This window comes from Aedes aegypti, chromosome 2 (assembly GCF_002204515.2).
Source record: "Aedes aegypti strain LVP_AGWG chromosome 2, AaegL5.0 Primary Assembly, whole genome shotgun sequence".
NCBI lineage: Eukaryota > Metazoa > Arthropoda > Insecta > Diptera > Culicidae > Aedes > Aedes aegypti.
Genome location: NC_035108.1, coordinates 276623659 through 276650483, shown reverse-complemented (window position 1 = coordinate 276650483; position 26825 = coordinate 276623659). Strand labels below are relative to the sequence as shown.

The window sequence follows — 26825 nt, the reverse complement described above, 5'->3', positions numbered from 1 at the left end:
TCCGACACGTTCTCGTGGTGCTTTGACCACAACGTGTACTGCAAGAGGAGCCAGCTATTCAATCAAGCCGCCCATTTATCCGACACGTTTGCACGGTACCCATACCGGCACGTGTTTCGCCGAGCAGAGTAGAATCGTCTCGTAGTTGCCAATAATCCGACACGTCTGCACGGTACCCATACCGAGACGTGTGTCGCCAAGAAGAAGACATTCGTTCCGCTGCCCAACACGAATGACCGACACGTTTCGTGGCACTATCCCAAAGCGTGTAGCAATAGGAGAAACCGTAACCCGACCATTCGACACGTCTGCGTGGTGCTTGGACCAGGACGTGCATCCGCCACCGTGTTAGTTCGACACCCGCCAAACGCCGAAGAATCCCTGCTCAGAGTGACTGTTTCGACCCGACACGAATCCCAACGCCATTGAGTTCCGAATTTCATCAGGAGACGCTGTGCAGCAGAATTGCATGCCGAAAATGAGATCCACTATTGAGCCGAATGATCAGGACGCAGCTATGATCGCCCGAAACAACGATTGGAAGACAACCGTTGATCCGACCATGTTGAACGAGTTTTTGTCACTATCACGCCTCACGTGAGGGATTCGTGACGGGTCTCTACATCTCAGAACATAGAGAACCCTTGAGCTTGTTGCGATATACATATTTGAAAACAGTAAATTGGCAAGGAAAGTTCGCAGTTATTCATCAAGGGAACGCCCATAGAATGTTTCGATGCATATCAAGCTCTGTCCCAGTTTGGACGTAACACTCGCTGAAAACTACTTGAAGAGTGGCAGCACTGGCTGAGGGAAAGTTGTGCATTTTTAACGTGGTACTCAAATAGTGAAAAAAATGTGGAAATATCAAAGTAAAATCGACGAAAAATACATATCCGAACGTAGAAAAGAGCAAAGTCGCGAGTGCAAGTTAAATTTGAGTTGGAAAATGGATTAAAAATTAATAATTTAGAATTTAAAAAAGTGGAATTGCTGTGAAAAAAAAATGTTTGGCGGCAGCATGCGCGGGGGAAGCGATTAGTGTATGAATGAACGCGGTCTCAGTAGTAGTGGTAGTGAAAGGTAGGACGGGTGGATGTGGTGTGGTGAGAGAGGTGAACGTGTGGAGAATTTTCGTTTGCGAGTCTTACCCACACCAACTGATTAAAGTGATCTTTCGGAAGCGGGAAAGAGAAGCGGGTATGAGCAAGATGACGGTACGATTAGAAAACTGGGCATGTACAGTGGTGTTCAATTGGAGTGTTGCAAATTCAATACGGTGCCCGTTCGATTTTGGCAACTCTACCGTTTGATCTTCATTTGGAGAAGCCCAGCAAGCGGGTACAGTTTTCGCATAGCAGAAGTGTTTTTTTTTTGGCTTTCGGTTCGTCGGAATGGAAGTTTTTTTTTCGGTTTTCGAGCAGTGCAGTTTGAGAAGCCCAACAAGTGGATTTGATTTTCGTATCGCTTTATCGGAGGAGTGGAAGTTTGTTTTTTTTCTCGGTTTTTGAACAGTTTCGAATAAATGATACTTTATAGCTAACGGTGAAATAGTTCGACGACATCGTTGCGACGACCAGCTTCAAAATACAACAACGATAAAAAAAAAACCGGTGAGATCTTTCCATGATGGCTTGTGTTATTTGATTATATTTCCAATGTTATATGCATTTTGGGTTGGGTGGGACCATCAGGGCACCCGATTGAAGCGAGATGGATAGGAAGAGTGAAACTGTCAACTTCCTATCGCTAACATTTCGTGGAAAAAGGGCGGGCTCTTCTTCCCATCTATTGGGTCTTTCTGACAAGCAAGGGCTTGATTGTACGACTGTTCGTGTGAACTTACTTTTGGAAGGAGATTCTTTTTCCTTGCGGGTTTCGCGTAAGTGTCTCTGCTTACGGGTCCGCCATTCGTTTTTGGCCCTTCAGACAGGAGTATGATTGAATACGAATAGTCATACAATCTTGAACAAATTGTTTTGTTAGAATAGGCCATTGCTACCGGTGGATACCTTGCTACAATAGATGGCAGCCTATATCATCATCATCATCATCACTATCACGCCTCACGTGAGCCTGAAGCTAGAGCGAGTACAAAGTGCACTTGCTGCCGTCACGGATCAGGTGAGCATACCTCGACTCAGGACATACTTAAAGAACGTTGAGGACGCTCACGCCGAGTTCTGCGCCGTACACAGCAAGGTGATAACGATAGTCTCAGACACCACTCTACAACGCCAGGAGGAAGTATTCGCCGATTTCGAAGACCGATACAATGTTGTACGCACGACGATCGAAGATCTGACAGTCGTCCAAGAAAAAAGTCCCGCCAGAGGTCCTAATCCACAACAACAACCGTTCAACGACCCGATCCGTGCTGTCGATGAATATCGCGCCGACTGGACGAAGCTTTACTTCCTAGCGCCCGTAGTACAGGAGAAGCCAAAGAAGATGAAATGTGAAAACCCACAGGACAACCACGAACTAGCGAACCACGTACAACCGAGGAGCCATTTGACTGAGCACACAATTCGAAAGTCATCCGATCCCCACCCGAAGCACTTCCAAACAACAGCAGAGGATTGTAATCGATACCAGGTTCCTGATCCAAGTCCACCAATTAAGGAAAAGCACGAAACTCAATTGAGCTATCGAGACTATCCAGCTAGACTTCTGCCAATACGACCGACAGGAAGATGCACCACTTTCGAGCCATCAAGTTTCCGACAAATCGCCGTACACCATAGATCGTCCGACCATGAAGAAAATACCGATCGACTCCAAGAAACCCAGACCCAGTCGACAGTCTGTTTCTGTTCTACTTATCTAGAAAACCAAATATCGCTATCTGGTAATCAGAAAACACATTTTAGTAAATGCCGGGTTATTAAGAATAGGGTGCCGGTACCAATACAGGTCGGACTCGATTATCCGGAGTAACATTTTTTTTTCACTCCGGATAATCGAGTCCTTCGGATAATCAAATCACTAGAAGAAAAAATAAAATCTGCGATAGAAGAACTTAAATATTATCTATTTTCGTTGTTTTATTTATATGATGCAGTGGCGTAGCCAGAAATTATTTCTAGGAACATTAGGGGTCTTGAGAAGAAAAATAAATTTTAGATCGTCATACACAAAAAAAACCTTTTTTCGGACCCTCCTTTTTCTTACTTACGTCCAAAACAGCTAAACCAGTGGTTCTCAACCTTTTTTCAGTTGCGACCCCCTTTGAAGTTCTGTAAAGATCCTGCGGACCCCTAAAATGGTCTCGAAATGAAAGTTTATGGAAGGCTTCCAAAGATCTCATTACGAACCAGCAGATACCCTTGTCTGATGAATGAAAGTTGCGCCCTTCCCTTCCGTAAATTAAGGCAGCGATTTGGGGCTAACCCCTGACTATCACACAAGATTGACACATTAAATGGCAACGTTCTTTCAAAATCTGAGGAATAAAAGGATGTGATGTAATCACGTAAGATAGATGTGTATATCGTGTGGCAGGTACGAAGATACTCTATGCCCAGGGAGTCGAGAAAATTTCCAACCCGAAAAGATCCTCGACCAGTGGGATTCGAACTCACGACCCTCAGCTTGGTCTTGCTGAATAGCTGCGCGCTTACCTGTTTTTGGCTATTTTTACATTAAAAAAATCCTAACGAGATTTTGGAAAAACGAAAATTAAAATAAATACCACCAGTTGAACGTGTTATTAGTACTTTACAACTTTTGAGAACAGTGTATGCCAATTGGAGATGGCTTTGGCCTAACAAAATTGATTTCTGTTCATTGAAGTACCTGTAAAACATACATTCCTACACAGTTTTTGTTCTACGAGATTCTTAACCCCATGCCTAATCATAAAAATTCAACCGTAGTATCATTCCTTTGACTTTTCTGAACATTATTGTAGTACATCATTTTCGTATCCGAATTACAGATAAATTGTAAAAAATCAGCAATACGACATTCCTCATTTCCCGGCATTGAGAGCTGCTGCCGAATGGCACAATTGCTGACATGTTACAAAATTGAACATAGTAGCTTTGCTTTTTCAACAATGGATAATGATTGAAGCAAACAGCTAGCGAATGTCATCAATACAGTCGTGGTTCAAACAACATTCGCATTTGATGCTTAGCAGTTTTATATGTGATTCTCCCAGGATTTCCTCCATAGATTTTATAAGTTGTTGCTTCCAGGAGATTTCTCACAGATTCTATAGGTTTTTTTTTTCAACAAAAGTTCACAAAAAATCGTTTCGATATTTTTGCTAGAAACCCTACAATAATTCCTACGTCGGTTTTTGATTTTATACCAAATGTTTTCAAGAGGATTATTTTTAAAATTCATCTACGATTACTCTAAGGAATTGATTTAAAATCGGCAGTTCTTTAGCATTTCATTAAAATATTATTGCCGCAGTTCAAGCATTACTCGCACAATTTTCCAAATAAAATTCATATATTTTCATTGTTTCTTCACAACTTCATCAGTTAATACTACGTCAGTTATTACAAACACAAAAAATAGATTTAATTCATGGAAGAATTACTTAGAAAGTTCGTGAAAAAATACATGCTGAAGAAATCTACAGCAAAATAAGCAGTTATATTTGTCGTAATGTCACGAGGAATTGAAAAAAATCATAGAACTATTCTTAAAGAATTGCCTGTTCAAATGAGGAATCGAACTCTCATGTCATGGTTTCTGTTGGTTTTTTTTTATTCAGCTATGAGGTCTCTAAAGTTGTTATTTCCAAGACGGTCAATCACTTCCAGCCCTGGTTTCCGCGAGATATCATCTAAGCAAAAATACAAATAGCTCTCCAGAGAAATTTTCTGGATGCGTCGCTGATGACCCTAAATCTGAATTCCATTTTAAGTGAAAGGCTATTTATTTTCTTAAGTTCGAATTTTTACCTTATAGGGTTCCGGTGCCATTAGTGGACTACCTAAGCTATAAAAAATCATAATAAAATAACGAAAAGCATTAACAGAGATCTTTTGGCGTCAACAGAAAGATTTCAACCTCTACTACCGTCAACGTACCAGTATCCGCTCATGTTCCAGTAGCCCGCTCACGAGTTTAAAAAGTAAGGTAATTTGAGTAAATACACAAAAGATTGTCCACAGTATAATTCAATTTATCGATTTAAATCGACTTCTGGCTAAAGTTTTCAAATTTACTTTGTTTAAATTTATCTTTTTTCAGCGTGAGCGGGCTACTGGAACATGAGCGGGTACTGGTGCACTGATGGTACATGGAAAAAAATATAAAATTAGTGATGAACATATTTTTTAACATAAAATCGCTTGAGCCACTATTGGTACACGTGTTCCAGTAGTTGCACTAGTGCTCCAGTAGTAAACGTTCGGGAATGATGCAAGGCATTTTAAACAAAATGGTAAATTTTTGCATAAGTTTAACATTTTTCCCTCAGAACAGTAACTAATATCTTTCGAATGAGGCATAAAGATCATCTCTGGGACTTTTCTTCATTTTTATACATCCATTTTGAAAACTGTTTCCATCCGTTGATCCACTATTGGAACATGACGGCAACTATTGGTGCAAGCGAGCAAATTTTTTGCGTAAACCTAATTATTTATATGACTTTTTGATAAAATAAAAAGCTGAAATCGACTTAACTAGAGGCGATCTACCCACCAAAAATAACACATGTCATTTTTATCGAAAAAGGTATGTTTCATTCCATAGTCCAATCTACTGGTACATTACAACCATTGGTAACGGCACCCTATCTGACTTTGATGATTAACACTTCAGTCGTCGCGCTGTTGTATTTTGTACAACAGTGGTGAAAAAACCTCGCTTATCGCACACAACATCAGCGTGATGGTTCTTAAGGTGGCAAACCACGCGACGACTAAAAGGTTAAAGGCACATTCAGATCATTTGATAGCATGCTTGGTTTTCGGGGAAATTAAAACAAAATCGCCGTTTTTTTCATAAGTTGTTTACACATTTAGAACAAAGAGATAGTTTTTTATTGAAAAGAAAAATACATTGAAATTTTTCATTACATTTTCTTGAACCTGGAAATTCTTAGAATTTCTTGAACCTGGAATATTTTTATTAAACCTGGAAAAACCTATCAAGGAATTTTATCTCTATAAATGAGTAGATACCCTGATTTAAATTGTTGATCCGTTGACCGTTTAGTTTTAACATGGACGTCTTTCTGGCTCGCTAAATCCGTTTTAAATTTCGCCTTACAATTCTGATATTAAACTTATCGCCTTAATTTGTAAAAAATAATGAAATTCCGCGAGATATACACATATAAAGGGTAATTTTATTGAAAACATGTATTTTGTATGGAACACGTCACTGCAGTGAAATTTTGACTTCATCGCTTTGGTCACAAATTAATAATTAATTTAAAGAATTTGGCCGCGAATTTTCATTCCCAAGTAGGTGTAATTCGCCCTGCGTTCTAATATAGTGCTATTACAGAGCAGACATGTCCTATATCAGTCATATAATGGCTCTATAAGTCCAAAAAGGTGAATTAGCGGGCTAGTAATTACATAAGTTGTCCTTAGAATTAAAATGTCATAGTGGCTGAAATACGCTATGCAAATGCAAACATGGCTATTTTGGTAAAAAAAGCTCTTAGGTAATAACTGTGGTAGTACTCATAGACACACTAAGCAGATATGCAAGACTAGTGGGAACTCTATACCAAAAAAAAACAGCCAACCAATAGTTCAATAATTGATTTTCTCTTCCAGATATAAAATGCCATTGTATGATGGGACTTTTTCCTGAAATCGGCCGTGCTTGGTTGACTATTGACTCCGACATATATGTAAGTGTTCTCACCAAAATTCAAGGAAATCATCCTTAAAGAATTGTTTCGTTTCAGATCTGGACCTACGAACATACGAGAGATGTTGCCTATTTCGACGGGCTGTCCCACCTGATCGTCAGCGTTGGCTTGGTAGTTCCCAAACCAGGCGTCTTCATATCCGATGTCAAGTATCTTCTGGTACTGACCACCCCAATCGAAATTGTTATTCTAGGGGTAACATTTGGCGATTCGAATGCTTCCCCGAATCGTTCGATCACCTCTTCCATCGAGGAGATGCAGCTGTTGAACAAACCCATTTTCGTATTGAACACTGACAACGTTGCAATCACATGCATCGAAGGAACGTCGGATGGTAGAATATTCCTTGGTGGTCGAGATGGATGCTTGTACGAAATCTCCTACCAGGCGGAATCCAATTGGTTCGGCAAACGTTGCAAAAAGGTTAATCACTCACAAGGGTTAATGTCCCATTTGGTTCCCGGCATATTTAAGGTGTTTTCGGAAAACGATTCTATTTCTAAGATAACGATCGACAACTCTCGTCGTTTACTGTATGCCTTGACTGAGAAGGGAGCTATTGAAGCTTGGGATATCGGTTCGGATGCCAACTCTGTCAGACGCATTGCTAGAATATCTCAAAATGATATTGCCTCTAGCGCTGGAAATATTCTGCGTACAATAGAACCATCAGTGTTCAAACCAGTCACTGCTTTGTGTCCTTTATCGCTCGAGGATTCCCCACAAGTTCATTTGATTGCTATCACGCAAACTGGAGTTCGTTTCTACTTCTCGACGGTTCCCGTGTTATTCAGCATCCAACAACAGCAACTTCACCAACAGCAGCAGCAGCAACAACAACAGCAACCAGGTTTGTCCACCTTCGATCACCAGCAACGCCCTCAAGGTCTGTATCTTCTGCATGTACGTCTTCCTCCGGGGTACACCCCAAATACGACTGTTGGAAAGCCAAAGCAGGTACACTCAGCCTTCTATAGCCAAGGATCGCTACTGATGGTTTCAACGCCACAACCTGACCAAGATCTTCTTTGGTCGCTTAGTTCAGAACCGTTTCCGTCGCGGCAGAATCTGGTTGAATCATCGACGGTTATGACCATGGATGGACAGGTGTGGGCGATTGCTGAAGTAAAACCCAAGGACAAGGTTACCGTAGATACTCCACTACGGGCTGCACAAGTTCCCAAGAAAGTCGCTCTGTTGACCAACCAGGGGGTGCACATTGTGTCCCTGCTGAAATCCGTCGATATCCTACAGCAGCTACTGCTAGCTTGCCACGGTCCGCACAACGAGGCTGTCAAGGCATACTTCCAGGTGCAGTCGGAACCGCAAGCTTGTGCCACCAGTTTATTGCTGGCTTGCATCGAAACTTTCAAGGGAACGGAACTGGGAGAGTGGGCTGCACAGGCTTTCATTTTGTACGGCGGCGAACCATACTTCGATGTGGGGGCTTACATGGGCGGCCATTCCGCAGCTGCCAGACCGTTGAGCTTCAATTCGCCCGCTCCAGGATTTGGTGGTGAGTATAGAAACGAACTGCAAATCCTTCAAATGGGATTCATCATTTTATAATGCTCACCGAAACCAGGCTACCATCGGCACATATCGTTAGATTTTTTGTTGTCGCTGTTCGCTAGAATATGTTAAAACTAGAGAATAGGTGTTTTGTTTATGGTTCTATTAAGAATCGTGGATTTGCAAAAACAAAAAAAAAATCAGTTTTATTTGCAATAGACAACAAACCTAGACAAAAAAAAACGTCCGAATCTTCATTTTGTCGATTACTATAAATGGACATTCTTGTTTAATGTTTAATCATGGCTTTAATTTTATAGACAATCAACAAGGAGGACCACGGATGTACATGTCCACTCCATTCTCCGCTTCTCGACCAGCTTCTTCTGTACAGCAGAGCCTGATGCAACAAACGCAGTTCCCGAATAGTCCAAGTACACGACTAACATCTCCTTTTTTCTAAAAACAGAATCTAATCTTATGCTCTCATTTCTTCAGTGCCCTCATCGATGAGCCACAGTTTCAACAATAATCTCCCGTTGACGGCGGATTCCTCAAACTTCCACTACTCAGCCAAGCATGCGGGTCTGTATCTTCACATGTCCCGTCTGTTGCGGTCGATTTGGCGCAAACGGTGCATCGATGACAAACTGCACACGACCATCAGCCAGCAGGACTGCGCTCAAATTCTGGAGGACTTGTTTGCCATCAAACGCTTCCTGGAGTCGATAACGCTGACGAACTTGGTCGGATTGGTTGGGAAAAACATGACCAATGCTAGCAGTATGAGTGGACCGGGTGGATATCTACAGCAACAGCAGCAGCAACAACAACAACAGCAACATCATCAGCAGACAATGGCGGCTATGGGAATGCAGAGTCCCTACGGGTCACAGCAGCCACCATACTATGGCGGTCAGAGTGCTTTCTCCGGAGTGCCAGGACAGCAAAAAAGCACTGCGGAAGATGCGCTGGTGGAGGAAAAGAAGTCCCTCGATGCGTTGACGCGGTTGATAAGTAAGTACTGTAGGGATTATGAGAAGGGCAAAGGGAAATATAATAGAAAAAGATAGAAACATAGATCTGTTAACATCTTAACAGATAACACTGAATCTACAACAATGCTCGGTTCTTGGCCATATGTCTTTATACTCGGTTCTGCCCACGATCGTCAAATTGCTGCTAGCTCGTTGAGCTCCTTCTTGTACCAACTGGCTTTCTTGTAAGATGCCCGCTTATCTTATACTTGCAGCTTTCGCCAACTTCTGAGATTTGCTTCATATTGGAGGAATTCAGGATTTATTTACTTCATTTTCATGTGACTCAAATTTGATTTACTTCATTTTCAAGTAATTCAGTTATGTTTTGAGGCTAAGTAGCCCGTCATTCGTTTTGGCAGCCATGTTGACATGGCAGCTCGCAATTTCAAAGTGATACAACTCAGCATTCATAGTCCATAATGATCCGGAAAAGTATCATTATATGCACTGACATGCTGAAAGTATGGTGATACTTTTTCAGAAGCGTCAGTGCTATTACAAACTGATTTTCTTCAATTCAAAATTATTTTATTTATTTTTTATTTATTTATTTCTCATAATAATGTAGTGTAAGGAACTTCCTTTTTTGATACTACACACGTTGAATTCATGGAATCTAATATAACAAATCCGAAACTGACAATGAACTAATGATATACAATAAAAAAAAATGTAAACCTATTGCTGATATTGGCTGTTGAACAATGCGGCACACTCCTGTCGAAATCCACTTACACTAATCATGTTTTTCAAAACGGAAGGAAGATGGTTCCAAAATACTATACCCTGGACAAATAGTGTATTCTTATAATGAGACGTGCAGAACCGTGGAAGAAGAAAATTGCGATTACGACTGTTTTGAAACGAGTGAAGTTTAGTGTACAAATATTTAGGAGACCTTTTAGTTAGAAGTTTAAATAACATATTACAACTACGAATTTTATGAAAGTCTTGAAAACGACAACCCAAGAGATGTGATTGTAAATGAGAAACTCTAGAGAATCTGGAAAGATTAAAAACATATCGTACGCATGAGTTCAAAGCTTTGCGTAAACGATCCATAGCTATGGCAGAGGCGTTCAATAAAAGAACATCTCCATAAACGAAGTGCGGCAACAGCAATGATTTGAAGAGTTTTAATTTCACCGAGATTGGTAAGGTATTAGAAGTGATTCTAAGTACACGAAGCCCTCTATATATTTTTGAACACTGAGCATTTATGTGCCCTTCCCATTCAAGATTGCTTCGAAGAACAAATCCCATAGTGGTAACATTGTCGACATATTTAATTATGGAATTTCCAAATAATATAATAGGACGTTGGTTGACTTCTCTGTTTCTTGACATTAACATGGCTTTGGTTTTAGCAGGATTAACAGGTAAGAGATTACTCGTAGACCATTCCAAAACTCGTGAGAGATCCTCATTTAACATAGCCGCCAATTCATCCGACGATAGAGCAGTAGATGTAATGTAAATTTGGACGTCATCCGCGAACAAATGAATATGACAGTATTTTAGTACAATCGGTAAATCATTAATAAACATAGTGAAAAGAAGAGGGCCTAAAATCGAAACCTGTGGTACTCCGGATAAAATATTAACAGTATCTGAGTAACATCCATCTACGCAAACAAATTGTGACCTATTCGATAGATATGATTGCAACAACGGAACAGCTGCTCTAGAAAACATGAATTTTGATGATAATTTAGCTAATAATTTCGAATGAGATACTCTGTCAAATGCCTTTGATAAATCTATCATAAGAAGAAAGACAATGCCTTCCTTATCTACTGTAGAAAGAATATCGTCATGAAGTTTAACCAATGCTGTCGCTGTACTGTGCCCTGCTCTAAACCCAGATTGAAATTCTGACAATAGATCGAAATAGATCAAATGTTCTTGGGTTTGCAATTTTAGATTTTTTTCGAAAGCTTTGGATAAACTACTAAGAATACTTATGGGCCTTAAGTTTTCGAGAGAATCGCTTGATGGATTTTTTCGTATTGGTAAGACTTTGGAAGTCTTCCAAGCACGAGGATATTTGGATGTGGAAATGATCAGATTGAAGATGTAACTTATTTGCCGAACTACATAAGGAAGATAATGTTATCCACTCCAATAGCATTAGATTTAATAGATTTAATGGCTAAAATGACGTCATGATCTCTGATGTGTGTAATTACGACATGATTTAGCAACAATCATCAACTCCGCGTACAACATTCAATGACGGCCTACTTTGCCTTAATCTCTTCATTTTATAAATTCTTCTCTTTGAAATGTCTTCATAATCGAGACTGATTCGCTATATTCAAATGTTTCGAATCCTGAATCACTTAAATTCATATTTAAGTGATTCAGGACAGATTCATTTCATAGTCAAGTGATTCAGGCTAGATTCGCGCCACAATCAAGTGATTCGTGTCGGATTCATTTCGTATTCAAGTGCATCAGGTTTGATTCACGTCTAAATTACTTCATATTCACGTGATTCAGGTCTGACTCATTTAGAGTTTATGTTATTCATTTTTGCCTGCATTTTCAAGGACTAATTCACTCCATTTTCTGATTCAGGTCTGATTCATTTCATGTTCAAATAATTTAAGACTGATTCACTTCATTTTGAAGAGATACTGGATTGGTCTATTTAATTTTTGACAAATTATGTCAGATTAACCTCATAATAAAGAGATGCAGGTATGACATCATATTCAATAGTTTCAGATCTGCTGATTCACTTCATATTCCAGTGTTTCAAATCTGATTCAATGCATTCCCTAGTGATTCAGGTTTAAATCATTGGATATTCAAGACTCCAATGTTCTATCTTATCTGGATCAGAAGATATAACTCGTTTGATATCTTTAATTTTATTTGCTTACTAGTGGCACCTACTGGATTTTTTTTTAATTGAAGGATCTGCTTTCCGGATGTCCATGACAATTTTTCCCGAAGACTCGAGTTTACTATCTCTTGTGGATAACAAGTGAGAACTAGTTTAGCACGCTCAATTTTACATGCTCACTAGCACCACCTATCAGCAAAATATAGAAGATGCTTGAAATGTTCAATTGGGTCCTAAATTTTTTTATGAAATCTTGTTTTTATTTAATAACACGAAAGAGAATGTTACTGTAACTACTTCAGCAATTTTTCCCGCTCAAATAATGGCTATATCATGTTTAAACTTTAATTTAAAAATTTGGTCCATTAATGAACCTTGACACTTTTGATCATGTTTGACGTTCGCTTAATCGACAAAAACATCACAGGGGTTTTAGTTCGACCACTGGGGTTGTTCCTATCTGACATTTCGCAAGGAACACGGAAAACAAAATACACCCAATATTTGAGTTTAAGCCAAAGGATGTGACAAAATCTAAAAAAAAAGTTTTTTGAGCTTAAACCAACGGAAAACATTAGAAAATTGAGTAAACATGTGTTTTTGGCCTAAACTTAAGCATTTGGCACTAAAATTGGAACAGGGCTTTAGGACCCTATTTTACATGCTCACTGTCGCCACCTAGTGGCATAATTGCGAACTAAACTATTTACTTTACGAATGTTCTTGACCTGTTGAACAAATTTGCCGAAGGTCGGTTCTTCGCATATCATAAGGATCTCGAGATATAGCAATGTAAATTTACTTATTTTGAGGTGATGCTAAACTTTTTGGGAGGTGAATATTCAACTGGGTGTTGCAATACTTATTTTAGCGAGTCCGTAATTATGACGGATAGTGTCGATTAACCTTATTACGATAGACAACAGCTGCTGTAGCTTGGTAAGTAGTAGTAAGTTCTAGACTTCTAAGCGTTCAAGGCTGTTTTGCTATACGAACAAAATTATAAATTAGCATTCCTGCAGCGCCTTTTAAGACAAATGTCAGCGCATTCAAGAATGGCATACATTTCAGTCTGAAAAACTGTTGACTAACTTCTCAGTACAGTTGACACACATCGCTCTTCTGCTCGCTGCCGAAGAACGTCCTGAGCACCCAGCGTTTGAACACCGTCTATCGTGCAACTGCTTCATAGGCGAGCCCTGTCGCGTTCAGTTCCGCCTATCAACATGTTCTTTGTTTTTGACGCAATCTCTACACAAGTCCGGCTTTTGCTTCGCGTTTCAGGAGAGTGAACAAATATACAACCTTTTCCAATTTTCCGCGACAGACAAACAACCGGATCTCGTGAAAATCGTATCTCGTCTAATAAGCTCAGCCCTCCGCATGGCACCTTTAAGCACAATATTGTACAGCAGGCACGAAAGTCCATCACCCTTCCGTAGACCTCGGCAGGATTCGAACAAACTGGAACAAACGAATATTTATTATCAAACTGGGCTGTTTCTCCTGAGATCTTTACGCAGTTTTGCGCAAACGTCCATTATTGCTAAAAACAATCTTGTGAGCTTTCCGGGAAATACGTTCTCGTCCATGATCTTCCATAGCTCTAAAATGTAGAGTCTACATGATCAATACTGCCGTACGCTAAAAATCTGTCATTTCTTAAGGATTTGCCGCTCGTAAACTATCGATAACTTCCCACGAATTAGATTGCTATGGGTGATGATGACGGGAGAAAATCTGAGATTGCATTTTGTAGGTGGCGTTTAAAATATTTTCAAGATAGTTTTTACATTTCAGTTAGCCTTTTTTGTAGATAACATATATAACCTTACTTCCACTCCTCCGGTCTATTATCACGATGCTGACAAGCGGCCGATCTCTCCGGGCCCTTCTTGATGAGTTCGGCTCTTATTCCTTTCTTACGCGTCTGTTCGTAAGGCAGTGTCCATTTATTACGTAACGCTAAAATTGATTTTTTTAAATACCTGAACGTTAAAAGATTAATTGTCGTATGACTTCCCAACAATTGCTAATGTTATCGCTTATCTTATATTTTCAGAGCATTCTTGTGAGGTTTTGGCCCTTTGGAAGATACTTTGCGAACACCAATGCCATCAGTTGGTATCGAAACTGACCAAGGATCAGCAAGCGATCTTGCAATCCTGCACCTTCCGGGATCTGATTTTGTCACGGTCGGACCTGTGCGGTTTGCTGATTGTAACTCTGATCAACTCTTACCTCAACGATAATGCCAGCGTCGGTTCCATTTCGTCTAAACTCCGAGAGGTTTGCCCTAATCTGTATCGCCACGAGGACGCTGTTTCGCACAAGGCAACCGAGATCCTGCTCTTGTCCAAAACGTGCAACGATCCGGATGAGAAGAACGAACGGCTGAGAACTGCTCTGCAGTTGTGCAAAAGTGCTGCTCCGAACTTGCCGTTGACGTCAATTTGCCAGCAATTCACCACGGCGGGATTCTACTCGGGGGTTATTGAGCTGTGCTCGATTTGTGCGGCCAAGAGTGACCCCAATGAGGCTGCCCTGCATTTCTATCGCAATAACGAGCCAGTAGAAGATCAGGAAGGATTCATGGCGTACCAGAGCCGTATGAATTGCTACAGGGAAATCAAATTGATGCTCGAACATGTCTACACGAATGTTCTGAACAGCAAGGGAGGAAGCATCTATCCATCGTTGGAAAGTGCAGATCGGGATAAGCTGGCAAATAATCAGGTATAATGAGTGATCGATTTTCACTTTCTAAATCCCGGGACAAATCTTTTAATTTCAATTTTTCCTGAGCACCAGTTAATTGAAATGAAAATGCCTGTCCATGGGCTTCGAGGGCTATATTTCAACTATAATTCAAACATATTTTCCTTTTCAGCTGATTTCAATCATAAGCTTGTCACTCCAGTGCCAGGACCAACTGCTGCACATTTCAGTTTACGAATGGCTTCTGTCGCATAATCTCTTGGGTGAGTTGCTTGAAATCAGTGAACCGTCACTCGGTGCTTTCTTGGGACGAGCTGTTAATCGAACACCGGAAAACTTCGCTCTCGCTGATCTGCTGTGGAAATACCACGAACGCAATGGCCAACACGCTGCAGCTGCCAAAATTCTGGACAAGTTGGCCAACATTCACAGCGAAACTATGACCCTTCAGCAGCGTATCGAATATCTCGCCCGAGCTGTCATGTGCATGCGCAGCGATACGGTTGGATATTCCGCCCACAATGGTGTTCTATTGAAGGACCTCGAGGATAAACTCGAAGTGGCGCAAATACAGAAGCAAGTGCACGACGCCTTGTCGATCGTACCGAATAAACCTTCCGTTGGCCCTGCCCTAAAATTGCTCAACGCAACGCTCTACAACCTGACACAGCTCTACTCGGACTTTGCCGAACGGTTCGAGCTTTGGGAGTGCAAACTCACAATTCTCAACTGCTCCCATCACAACGATCCACTGCTCATCGAATCGGTCTGGACCCACATCTTGGACAAGGAACTGGAACGACCAGACAGCAATACAGAGCGATGCCGTCGTTTGCTGTCTAAGGTTAAGAGCCTAGCCCTGGAATACGAAAGTTCGGGCCACTGTTTCCCCCTGCCGTTCATTGTCCGGGAACTGGAACTCAGATGTTTCCGCCTGAAGCTGTTCGATTCACCCGTCCCGGAGGCGTTGATCGAGATGAATTTGGACGTGGATTCCCTACTGAATATATATTCAAGGTAAGACATGAAGTAAACATTCCTCTAAGGTGTTCAAAAAAGTTGCGTTTATTCTGTTCGGGTCATATTAACCCGGATTGGACCTATCGATTTGACAGTAATTTTTCAATAAAATCATTAAGTTGTTCAGAGGCGTCCTGTGAGGAATTTGGTTACCTGTGCACTGATTTGCACAAACTGTTAAACATAATTATAAATATGACTCTTTTGCAATTCAGTTTTAAAATGTATCTCAGATAAAAAGGACCCTCCTTATAATGTAATTTTCAATACTGTACGCAATCTTCAAGTGTCTCGTAGTTATTATATATTTTGCTCAGTGAACATTTTTATTTTTATTCTCTTTGTTTTAATCCCTTGTTGTCAGTCTTATACGACGCAAACCAGAAATACGTCCAACTTGAAACAAAACGATTAAATCATTTTTGATAAAACCTCGACTCGTTTTGCGATGACCGTTCGGGCCTGTGTTCTCTGCGTCATTTAGGTGTTCGTCGTAGTGCTGCTTTCACCTTTCGATCACCTTGCGTCCGTCCGTCAAGATGCTCCCATCCTTATCCCGGCACATTTCAACTCGCGGCATGAAAATCTTGCGGGATGCGTTGAGCTTCTGATAGAACTTTCGCGTTCTTGAGAACGGTACAACAGCTCAATTTCTTGGCATTTCACCTATTCCAGCGGCACTTTTTGGCTGGCACTCCTCGTCGAACAAATCGTTTCTGGAACTCCGTTCCACGTAACTGGCAATGCTTTCGGCAGCGTAATTAATGGCTGTTTTGACTGTCCTCCAGCAGTCCTTAAAAGGGGCCCTCATGCGGAAACGCTGCCTGCGCGTACGGATTGGCGACGTTTGGTTGTTTTAGTCTCACTAGATTGTACCGAGGCAGGCTACGGTACCGTCTATCGTTGATGATGGATAGTTTTGAGTGCAGTTTCACCGAGAACAGGTAGTGGTCGGAGTCAATGTTAGCGCTACGATAAGTTCTGACGTCGATTATATCTGAGAACTGCCATCCATCGATCAAAACGATTTGCGATTTTGTCTGTTGAGGTGATTTCCAGGTGTGCCTACCGATACGGGAGGCTGTGCTGGAAAAAGGTGCTACGAATGGCCATATTCTTGAAGACGGCGAAATCTATGTGGCGTAGGCCGTTTTTGTTAGTCAGCCGGTGGGCGCTGAACTTTCCAATCGTCGATCTGAATACCTCCTCCTGGCCAACCTGAGCGTTCAAATCTCCTATGATAATTGTTCGCGCACAGAGCGAACGTTTGAGAATATTTTAACAGTCATCACCCTATCGCCGTACACCCTATTATTGTAACACGCATTACCCACCCTAATGGCAATAATTATGTATTGGCTGGCGGCTGATGAGCGTCGTGCGGCGGCTAACCACACCAGCAGATGAGACGGCTAGCATCACGCGGACTGCACGTGGAGAGAGACGTGTAACGAACATGTAGGAACATGTTTAGTTCGTCGCGTCGACCAATGGAGACGAGGTTTATGCTGATTGGTGGGTGGTAAATTGGGCAACAGTATATAAGAGAATGAGTTAGTTTGTAGAGGATCAGTTTTCATTAAGTCATCAGTGAATAAACATCGGTAGAAGTAAAGTGAAAGTTCTAGTTTCTCTTGGACCACCGAAAGAAAAACAGTCTTTTTCAAGGCTATTGAGTTGTTGAGTTGAGTCGAGCTATCGTCAGCTGCTGTTCCCGCTGGCACTTTCTTCAGACGAAGGAGTTGCCCATCCGTCAAGTGTCCGTGATCGGACATTTTTGGTCCATTCGAGCCGGATCCCCGAGCGATCCGCATCTGCGTGTCGTCAATCTGACGATTGAGACACCCACACCGATACAGTCCGCTTACCTCTGTCGCCAATCTGACGATTGCGACAAAATTGTTGCTGTGACGATAGCCGACGGAGTCATTGGAAAAAATATTCCTTGGTTGTCCAAGAGTGTTTTTTGGTGAATCGATAAATACTTCGCAAGTAAGTCCGATATTTCAAACCGCAAGTTAACCGCGCGCGAGTGTATTCGGCGTGATCGCCAAGTGAAAATTGTCTTGAACGTGTCCGAACACGTTCCGTTGCGTGGTGCGAGGAAGCGCATCACAGTACCTATCGAACTGCGAGCAAGTGAACGGCGTGATCGCCAAACCAAGTGGATATTTTCTCGAACGTGTCCGAACACGTTTCGCTTCGAGCTGGAGTATTTGTCCGTTGTCCATTTAACCCGCAAGTAAGTCGCGCGCGAGTGATTCCGGCGTGATCGCCAAACATCTGTGTGAAAATTTGAGCCAGTTGTCCGAAAAGTTTAAACCCGCAAGTAAATCGCGCGCGTGTGGTACAGTGTATGTCCGATACTTTCAACCCGTATCAGTTCGCGCGCGAGTGCATTCGAAATGCCATTGGATCGCACACCGTCTAAAAGTGAAAAGCAAGGCACAATGCAGGACATTTCGACTCTGGTGTTTCATCGTGGACAGGCGAAGGCGCAGGTTACGAAGATTCGTAAGGCGTTGGATGGAATGGCTGGAGCTGGATCCGATCCTCCGAATATGGCTATGCTGGCTGTGTATTCCAAGAAACTGGATCGATTCTACGAAGAGTATCGCCAGTATCATGAGCAAATTATCGGTCTCATTTCCGACGAACGGATGGACGAGCAGATCGAAGCGTACGATTTGTTCGAAACGCAACACACTGAAACGTGTGCGTTGCTTGAGGCAATTGTGCAGTCAATCACTGCCACTCCAAATTATGCACAAGGGAATACACACCAGGCACAGGAACCTCCACGCATAATTGTACAGCAGCAGCCGTTGAAGGCACCGATTCCTTCCTTCGACGGGAAGCCAGAGAACTGGCCACGCTTTAAGGCCATGTTCCTGGATGTCATGCGAACATCAGCCGATTCGGACGCCATTAAGCTCTATCATTTGGACAGAGCTCTGGTCGGAACTGCTGCCGGGATAATTGATTCGCGCACGCTAAGCCAGAACAATTATGCCCATGCGTGGAAAATCTTGGAGGACCGATACGAGGACAAGCGAGTGATAGTGGACATCCACATCAACGGCCTGCTGGAACTGCCGAAGATGCATCGGGAGAACGCCAAGGACCTGAGAGCGCTCATCGACAAGGTCACTCAACACGTTGATGGATTGAGTCTACTCGACGAAGAGATGACTGGATTCTCCGAACGCTTCGTGGTCAATCTTCTGGCAGCGGCACTGGACAAGGACACGAGGCTTCAATGGGAAGCTTCTATACCCCGTAAGCAGCTGCCAAAATACAAGGACACCATCGATTTCCTGCGCAACCGTTCTGCTGTGCTGGAGCGCTGGGAAGCATCGTTGATCAAACCGTTTACCACAGCAAAGGCATCGTCGTCCGTCAGTACGCCCGGATCTCATCCGAACAACGTATTTAATGCCTGCGCAGTCACTATTTTGGATCGAACTTGTAAGCTGTGTCAATCGGGAAATCATCCGAGCAACAAGTGCGAGATGTTCCGGAGAATGACCGTCGCTCAGCGCCTAGCCAAGGTAAGAAGCATAAGAGCATGTTTTAACTGTCTTAGGGTGGGCCATAAAGGTAGTGCGTGTTCTTCACCTTACACCTGTGCTAAATGTCAAGCACAACACCACACTCTTCTTCACTCCGACAAAAGGATTTGTCAGTCTGCTTCTCAATCTGAAACATCATCTGCTTCTGTTATAAACTGTTCCGTAAATACGTTGAGAGTTCAAAAACCTGAGTTGCCTAAAGCAAGGCCTTCTCGTCTGAACGAACCTGTAGATAATCGACTATCGGAGCTCCTTAAGAATCTTGCCATTTCAAAGTCCGTTTACGGCAATCCACAATGTTTGAAATCGTCCTTCGGAATCGCCAAAGATTCAAAGGAGATACATAATTCAGTTGTGCGTTATCCTTCCAACAGCTTGGTTCAGATACCTTCGTATTGTTTCCAGAAGGTTTCTGGAAAGCCTAGTTCTCCGTCATTGTATAACCCATTTATCTTTTCGCCCGGGGAGAATGTTCGCGCACAGAGCGAACGTTTGAGAATATTTTAACAGTCATCACCCTATCGCCGTACACCCTATTATTGTAACACGCATTACCCACCCTAATGGCAATAATTATGTATTGGCTGGCGGCTGATGAGCGTCGTGCGGCGGCTAACCACACCAGCAGATGAGACGGCTAGCATCACGCGGACTGCACGTGGAGAGAGACGTGTAACGAACATGTAGGAACATGTTTAGTTCGTCGCGTCGACCAATGGAGACGAGGTTTATGCTGATTGGTGGGTGGTAAATTGGGCAACAGTATATAAGAGAATGAGTTAGTTTGTAGAGGATCAGTTTTCATTAAGTCATCAGTGAATAAACATCGGTAGAAGTAAAGTGAAAGTTCTAGTTTCTCTTGGACCACCGAAAGAAAAACAGTCTTTTTCAAGGCTATTGAGTTGTTGAGTTGAGTCGAGCTATCGTCAGCTGCTGTTCCCGCTGGCACTTTCTTCAGACGAAGGAGTTGCCCATCCGTCAAGTGTCCGTGATCGGACAATAATTTTGACGTCCTGGTTTGGACAGCGGTCGTACTTACGTTTGGGCTGCGCGTAAAATGCGTCCTTGTCATCATCAGTACTGAAGAGTATGCGTGTACTTCCGATAAAGTTGAGAGATCTCGCGTAACAATTCTAAAGGGCCAATGATCAAATTGTAAACAAATCGGGTTTTGATATCATTCGATAGCATCTCCCAACACCCACAAACTATGCAAACATTGTCAACATAATCATAAAGCTTACCGTTATAAACTCGATTTTCAAAACGGCCAATAACCGCTTTTTTCCAAATCATTTATTGGCCCCCGCTCGAAAAGGCCAATGATCGGTTCTCGTTCCATCGAGAGGGCCTACAATCGGAAAATTTCGCAAACTGTCATTGGCCTTAGCAGGCCAATGACTCTCTCTTGGAAAAGGCCTAGCCTTGGGCCAAGCACGCTAATAAAATTAAATTTGGCCAATAAAAAAGGCCCATGCCTTGTTGAAAATCAAAAATGGGCCAAGCATTTAAACTCATAATTTTTTCCACATTTTTGTCAGTTTTCAGAATAAAATCGATTATTAGCGTGTAGCAATAGTAAATCGTCACTTAACTAGCAAAAAATCACATTGATTGATTTGAATACTGAGAAATAGGAATTGAAAATGTGGTGAATAATATTCGAATCGAATTTTCTCAGAGTCAACGATCTGAGGATTGGCCCTTTTGAATTGTTACGCGAGAGATTTGCAGTTCCACGTACCGCGTTTTCAATCGCTAGTCCATTTCTATCGCTGTGGTCTTTGCCGATTGCTCTGATCCGTATTCTCTCATTGACGTTCATGTGCTGATGTGTTTTTACGGATGGCTTGCAGTGCCTGACAGAAATGGATTACCTGCTCTGCCGTTCTACGCATATTTGTCCCGCCGTCCATAAGGTTTACATAGAACATGGGACAAGTAGGCGTAGAAGGGCAGTGCTTTGCTCTTGCCCACAGTTGATCAGCAGAAGTTTTCTCGTTTCATTTTGTATGGGGAAAGGCATCTAACTTTAAATTACTCGTAAATTAAAGCATTAATCGAAAAAAATATTTGGTAGGCGTGATAGTCATCATCATCATGCACAACCGGTACCAAATATTTTTTCGAAAATAGTTCCAAATTTTGAGAAATAATTCGTTAGATGCATTTCGCCATACAAATGTTTTTCGCGTTACCTTTTAGCGATTTTTCGTGCATAGACTAGCGCAAGTGCGTTACTATGTGGTGAGTAGCGAATCAGGGCATGCATGTAACCCATTCCATAGATTTCCGAAGGACCATTACCCCTAAATGTTCGGAGGACCATAGTACGCAGTTTAGCTTAGAGTCCTTCTCTGTCACTCGGACGATCATCAGCCGCTCCTGACATGAGGAACAGACACTGTTGTGAGCCGCTCCTAACATAGAGTACAGACGCTCCAGGTTTGCAAAAAAAAACCCCCTTCACTGTCAGCAAACGACCAAAGTTCCCACCGGGGTTGGTTACCCGATCTTCCCTTAGGTTGCTCGTACTTCGGCCAGTATCACGAGGAGGTACAGATAGGAGTTGCTGAACAGGAGGCTAAGGATCATACAAAGGGGTCTATTTTATTCCTTCAGGTACGCGAAATATCAAATGTACGCCGTGCCCAGCATTTACCAACCAATTTACCAAAACTTTTATATTTGATTGAAATACGACTTGGGGAATCAATAGGTCAAAACTGGGTCAATATGACCCGAACACCTGAAATGAAACTTTTTTACCGTAAAGTGCCGTAATTCAGCGCAGTTAACGAATAAAACATTTCAAATGCTTAATTAAAAAATAGTATTACATCAACAAAATAGCTTTATGGGTGGATCGCTAGCAAATCTGTTTTAGATTATGGCAAAAATATAAACTAGACTGTATTCACACGTTACAATTGTGATTTTTTTGAAATAGTTCACTCGTTGAAATTGCTTAATTCCGCGCATTTTTTTAACGCTTTTCCATATTCCGCGCAGAAGAATGCCTAATTCCGCGCACTTGCAAAACAGTCAAATTAACATTAATTTTGTATAAGGCAGCATCCATTCATTACGTAACGCTGAAATTGAACATTTTCAACCCCCTACCCCCTCCACAACACTTTTTGTATGAAAAAAAGTAAAGTTTTGTATGAGCCGTAACGTAGACTTTTTTATAATTTTTTGACTATCACATGAAATATGGATAAACATTTGTTATAGTCTTTTCCTGAGACGAGACTCGCGAAGACGGTCTTCTTATTCTGTCATTGCTGAGTTTTTTACTTATTCCTCTGTGTTTGTATCAATCATGCGCAAACCCTCACATGAACATCCCAGCAAATATGCAATTGCGATTGCATTACACCGAAACATAAAAAGACTTTGAAGTGAAATTTTATGCCAGAAAAAGTTGCAGACATTTGAAATAACTATAGTCTTGTGTTTAGATTTATCAGCAGCTTTGGAAAAACTGCTCCGAACACTAAGGTTTTTATAACAGTTTATTTTGAATACAATACTTTTCAATTTTTCAGCATTTGGACGTTTCGCGACTGCGGAGACGTTGATATTTTTTCCTTTTCCTTGTCAGCGTTATTCCAGAAGAAATTTCAAAAAAATATGCAGTTTGGCGAAATTGCCCCGACTACCTCTACACACTTAAATTATTTTACCGTAATCCGTGAATTTCACCGTAATCTCAACAGCTGATCAGTTCGGTAAAATAAAACACCGTAAATCCGTCGAAATTCAACGGATTGCGGTGATATTTTACTGTAAACTGTAAAAAATTACCGTACTCCGTTAATTTTCAGCTGTTGGGATTACGTTGAATTTCACGGATTCCTGTAAAATAATTTAAGTCTGTATATTCGTATTCTGCACTGTTCATACAATAACAAATGTTTATGGACCTTGGTTTTGGACAAACTTTTCCTCCCACCATGAATGACCACGTGGTTTCTGAACGGCCGCTAGTTTCCCTGTAAGTGGGCTTTCCCGATAATCCGGTTGTTTGCGAAATATAGCATGTTTTACTTGTTTGTTGTTCTGTAAATAGCAGTGCGCGGAATTAGGGACTTATGAAAAATGACGTGCCCTAATGCCGTGCAATACTTTTTGGGATAAATCTCAATAATTATGCTAATATTTGATAAGATTTCATAGAAGCATCATGAAACACATCTGTAGCAAGTAGTTTCATAGAATATTGCATAAATAACGAAACATTTTCAATATACAAATCACGTTTGTTTGTGTCCTACAGTCTTAGCACGGACGCTAAGGAAATTGAAAAAATGGCGTCTACTCAGACGGGCCTCCACTGATTATTTTTTTACGCCGCGAAAAATTGCACTATTTGCTTTTATTTGTGATTCAAACTTATTCTAAATCAAAGTAGCATCAAATGGCGTTAAAAGTTGCTGCAGTATTGATGTGTATTTCCATATGTAAATAATTTTGTATGAAATGCGTGGAATTAGGCAATGCGCTGAATTAGGGCACTTTACGGTACAGCCCTTGTCCTAAACATTTTTTGAAACGTGAAATTCTCTGCAATTCTTCCTTATCTCGATATCGCGTTAGATTGAAGATAAATCGGAGTCAAACCTCAAATTTCCAAGAGTACAAATTTGGAGAACCGAACATCCATTTGAACTGAAAGCTCAATGGATTGGTCACTCGCTGGTAGTGACCAATCGATTGAATTTGAACGGATGTGCGGTTCTCTAAATGTGTGCTCTTGAAAATTTTAGGTTTGGCTTCGATTCATCTTCACCTAAGTTGGCTTTCATAGCTAAATCGATGGTCCCTTGGATCACATTTGCACTGGTTTTGTGTTCTGTAACTGGACCTCCCTAACTCGATGATCCCTTCAATATCGAGTTATGGAGAGTTGACTGTAGTAATCAAATTTCAGAACAATAGCAAAAAACAAAAGTTATGACGCTTTGAATGTGCGTTTCGGGTCATACTGACCAGAACACTGTAGGAAGGTTAATTGATTTTAAACCCCTTTTAATAACAATCTTTTTCAGACTTGTCTCCATGAACGAACGCGTCTGGGTGACGGACGACGACGAACTCTACCTGGTGCGTTCAACAGCGAAACTACTTGCCCTCGTTGCTTCCCAGCCGAATCTGGTACCGCTGAAGGACCGTCGGAAGGTTATTGCCAAATCGCAGGACCTGATATCGGCGTGTTTGAGCATCCTGTACACGAAACCCGACGGACAAGCGCACGTGGACAACCTACGGGAGACGCAATCGAAGCTGAACCGGATTCACTGCTAGCTGACAGTGCGATACTCGATGAGCTACGGTAATAATAGGATTTAATACGACTAGCGGTAGTAGTACGGTTTACGTTATATAAGTCTGTAGTTGATTATTGCCACTGCCCTGTGGGACACTTGGAGTTTGGTTTATTGTATCCAACGTATCCCCTTTGGTTTTTAGAAATGAAAAGTAAAGGGATGCTGTTAGGCACATTAAAACACCAAGAGCCTTCATACATTGTTTAGTGCGTTTTTGTTTGTATTATCTAGGTAGTTTTTAATCCACCCGTTACTCAGATTAAGAAACTGATAACAACGTTATAAATTGAACAGCAAATTGTACACACTACAGCTAAATCATAACTACACAATTGCGTACTTTCTGATTGCTGTTTTCAGCACTGTTTAGAGCACCAAACCTAATAAAAACACATGTCAATCAAGACAGCAGATAAGCTAAGGTTTACAAACGTCAATAAAGTATTGAAGTATGTACTGAAATTATTATTAGATTTCTTTTTCTTCGAAATTCCATAGCATGGCTAGGTATGCCCTGTAACGCAAAAAAGCACTCAAGGAAAATGTTTTGGACTAGACCAGTGTGAATACTGGATATTGCACTTGCGGAGCATTACAGATAGAGTGACAGATGGATAGGCAGACATAACGACAGACCACGGATTTTTAATATAGCAAAGTAATAAGAACATGTTGGGCATATGGTCATTGTCACCAGACCATAAACAGAGGCTGTCAAACCGATAGCTTCGACCAGAGGAAAGAAGAAGAATAAGGGTTTATTCACAAATTTCATAACGGCAAAAATGGCCATTTTCGACACCTAACGCTTTTTGTATGAATATTTTACAAATTTTGCATGAGCCGTAACACCACGAGGACACATACCCACCCCCATTACCAAGGCTGGTAGCGAGTCACTTTTTAGTGACTTGGTCACTTTTTTTAAGCCAGTCACTTTAAAGTCTCTTTTTTGAAGCCATTTCAACTAAAGTCACTTTTTTCGTCAAAAAGTCACTTTTTTCAACTATTTTGAGCTAAATTTTCAGGAGAAAATTATGAATCGGCCTTTTTTTTAATAAAGGCTAAATTTGTAGTTAGGTCATTACCAAAACAACTTCATGTCAGTCTCAAAATATTGGTTCATGGTTGTCTTGTAAAAATAGCTTGAAAAAAAAAAACGCAATCTTTCATATAGTTCCACGTAACTTGTAATATGTTGTACCTAAGTTATTATTATCATGGTGTCGTCAGTTCATTGTTATAAAACTAAAGGTTCAATGTTTAGTAAAGCACATTAGGGCTTTAAACTTTGACAAAATCTAAAATACAGGTATTTAACACTGAAACGCAAAACAAAGCATAATTATTTAATGTTCTATTTGAGAGTAAACACTTATCATACTTCTTATGACAGACTTTATTTGCAAACCAAATCTTTAAAAATGGCCGGATAGATCTTAGCTAGAGTATACACTGATGTTTTTGCTAGAGTATACACTTGTATTTTTGGACGTTTCATAACCATACGAATCCTAACAAAACATTGTTTTACACAAAAAAAAATTGCTTAGGTTTTTTTACTTCGTTTTTGAAATAACGCGGATTTTTTATGCGAAACCGCGTAAAAAAATCAGCGTACTTCCTTTTTTATTATGAAAAAAACTCGCTTTTCATTCACAACAGCAGCGTGGTGGTTCTGACGGTGGCCAATCACGTGACGACTGGAAGGTTAAGCATATATTTAGGAATGTATTTTATCAATTGTTTCTGAACATAAATTTTTAAATTTCTTTCGATGTTTTTTGAGAATGATACCAAAACATATATTCATGGGTTAATGAATAAGAATGTTAATACAGAAATGCTTCAAATAATTTATCGTTTTCATTGACTCGTTCGTTAAATCATGGTGCTTTCTTCAAAGAAATGTCGGATCCTCTT

At 41.1% G+C, this 26825-nt stretch overlaps 1 protein-coding gene across 1 annotated transcript in view; it reads left to right on the top strand.

The window, feature by feature from the left end:
• LOC5572664 (nuclear pore complex protein Nup155) overlaps positions 1–25364 on the top strand; it is a 41268-nt gene extending 15904 nt beyond the window's left edge. The window contains exons 3-9 of the mRNA XM_021845146.1: positions 6759–6835; positions 6893–8372; positions 8689–8802; positions 8867–9385; positions 14322–14995; positions 15150–15994; positions 24624–25364. Of these exons, the coding sequence (XP_021700838.1) occupies positions 6759–6835; positions 6893–8372; positions 8689–8802; positions 8867–9385; positions 14322–14995; positions 15150–15994; positions 24624–24879 (3965 nt within the window). The 3' untranslated portion in view covers positions 24880–25364. The remainder of the gene's footprint in view (positions 1–6758; positions 6836–6892; positions 8373–8688; positions 8803–8866; positions 9386–14321; positions 14996–15149; positions 15995–24623) is intronic.
• The last annotated feature ends 1461 nt before the right edge of the window (positions 25365–26825 follow it).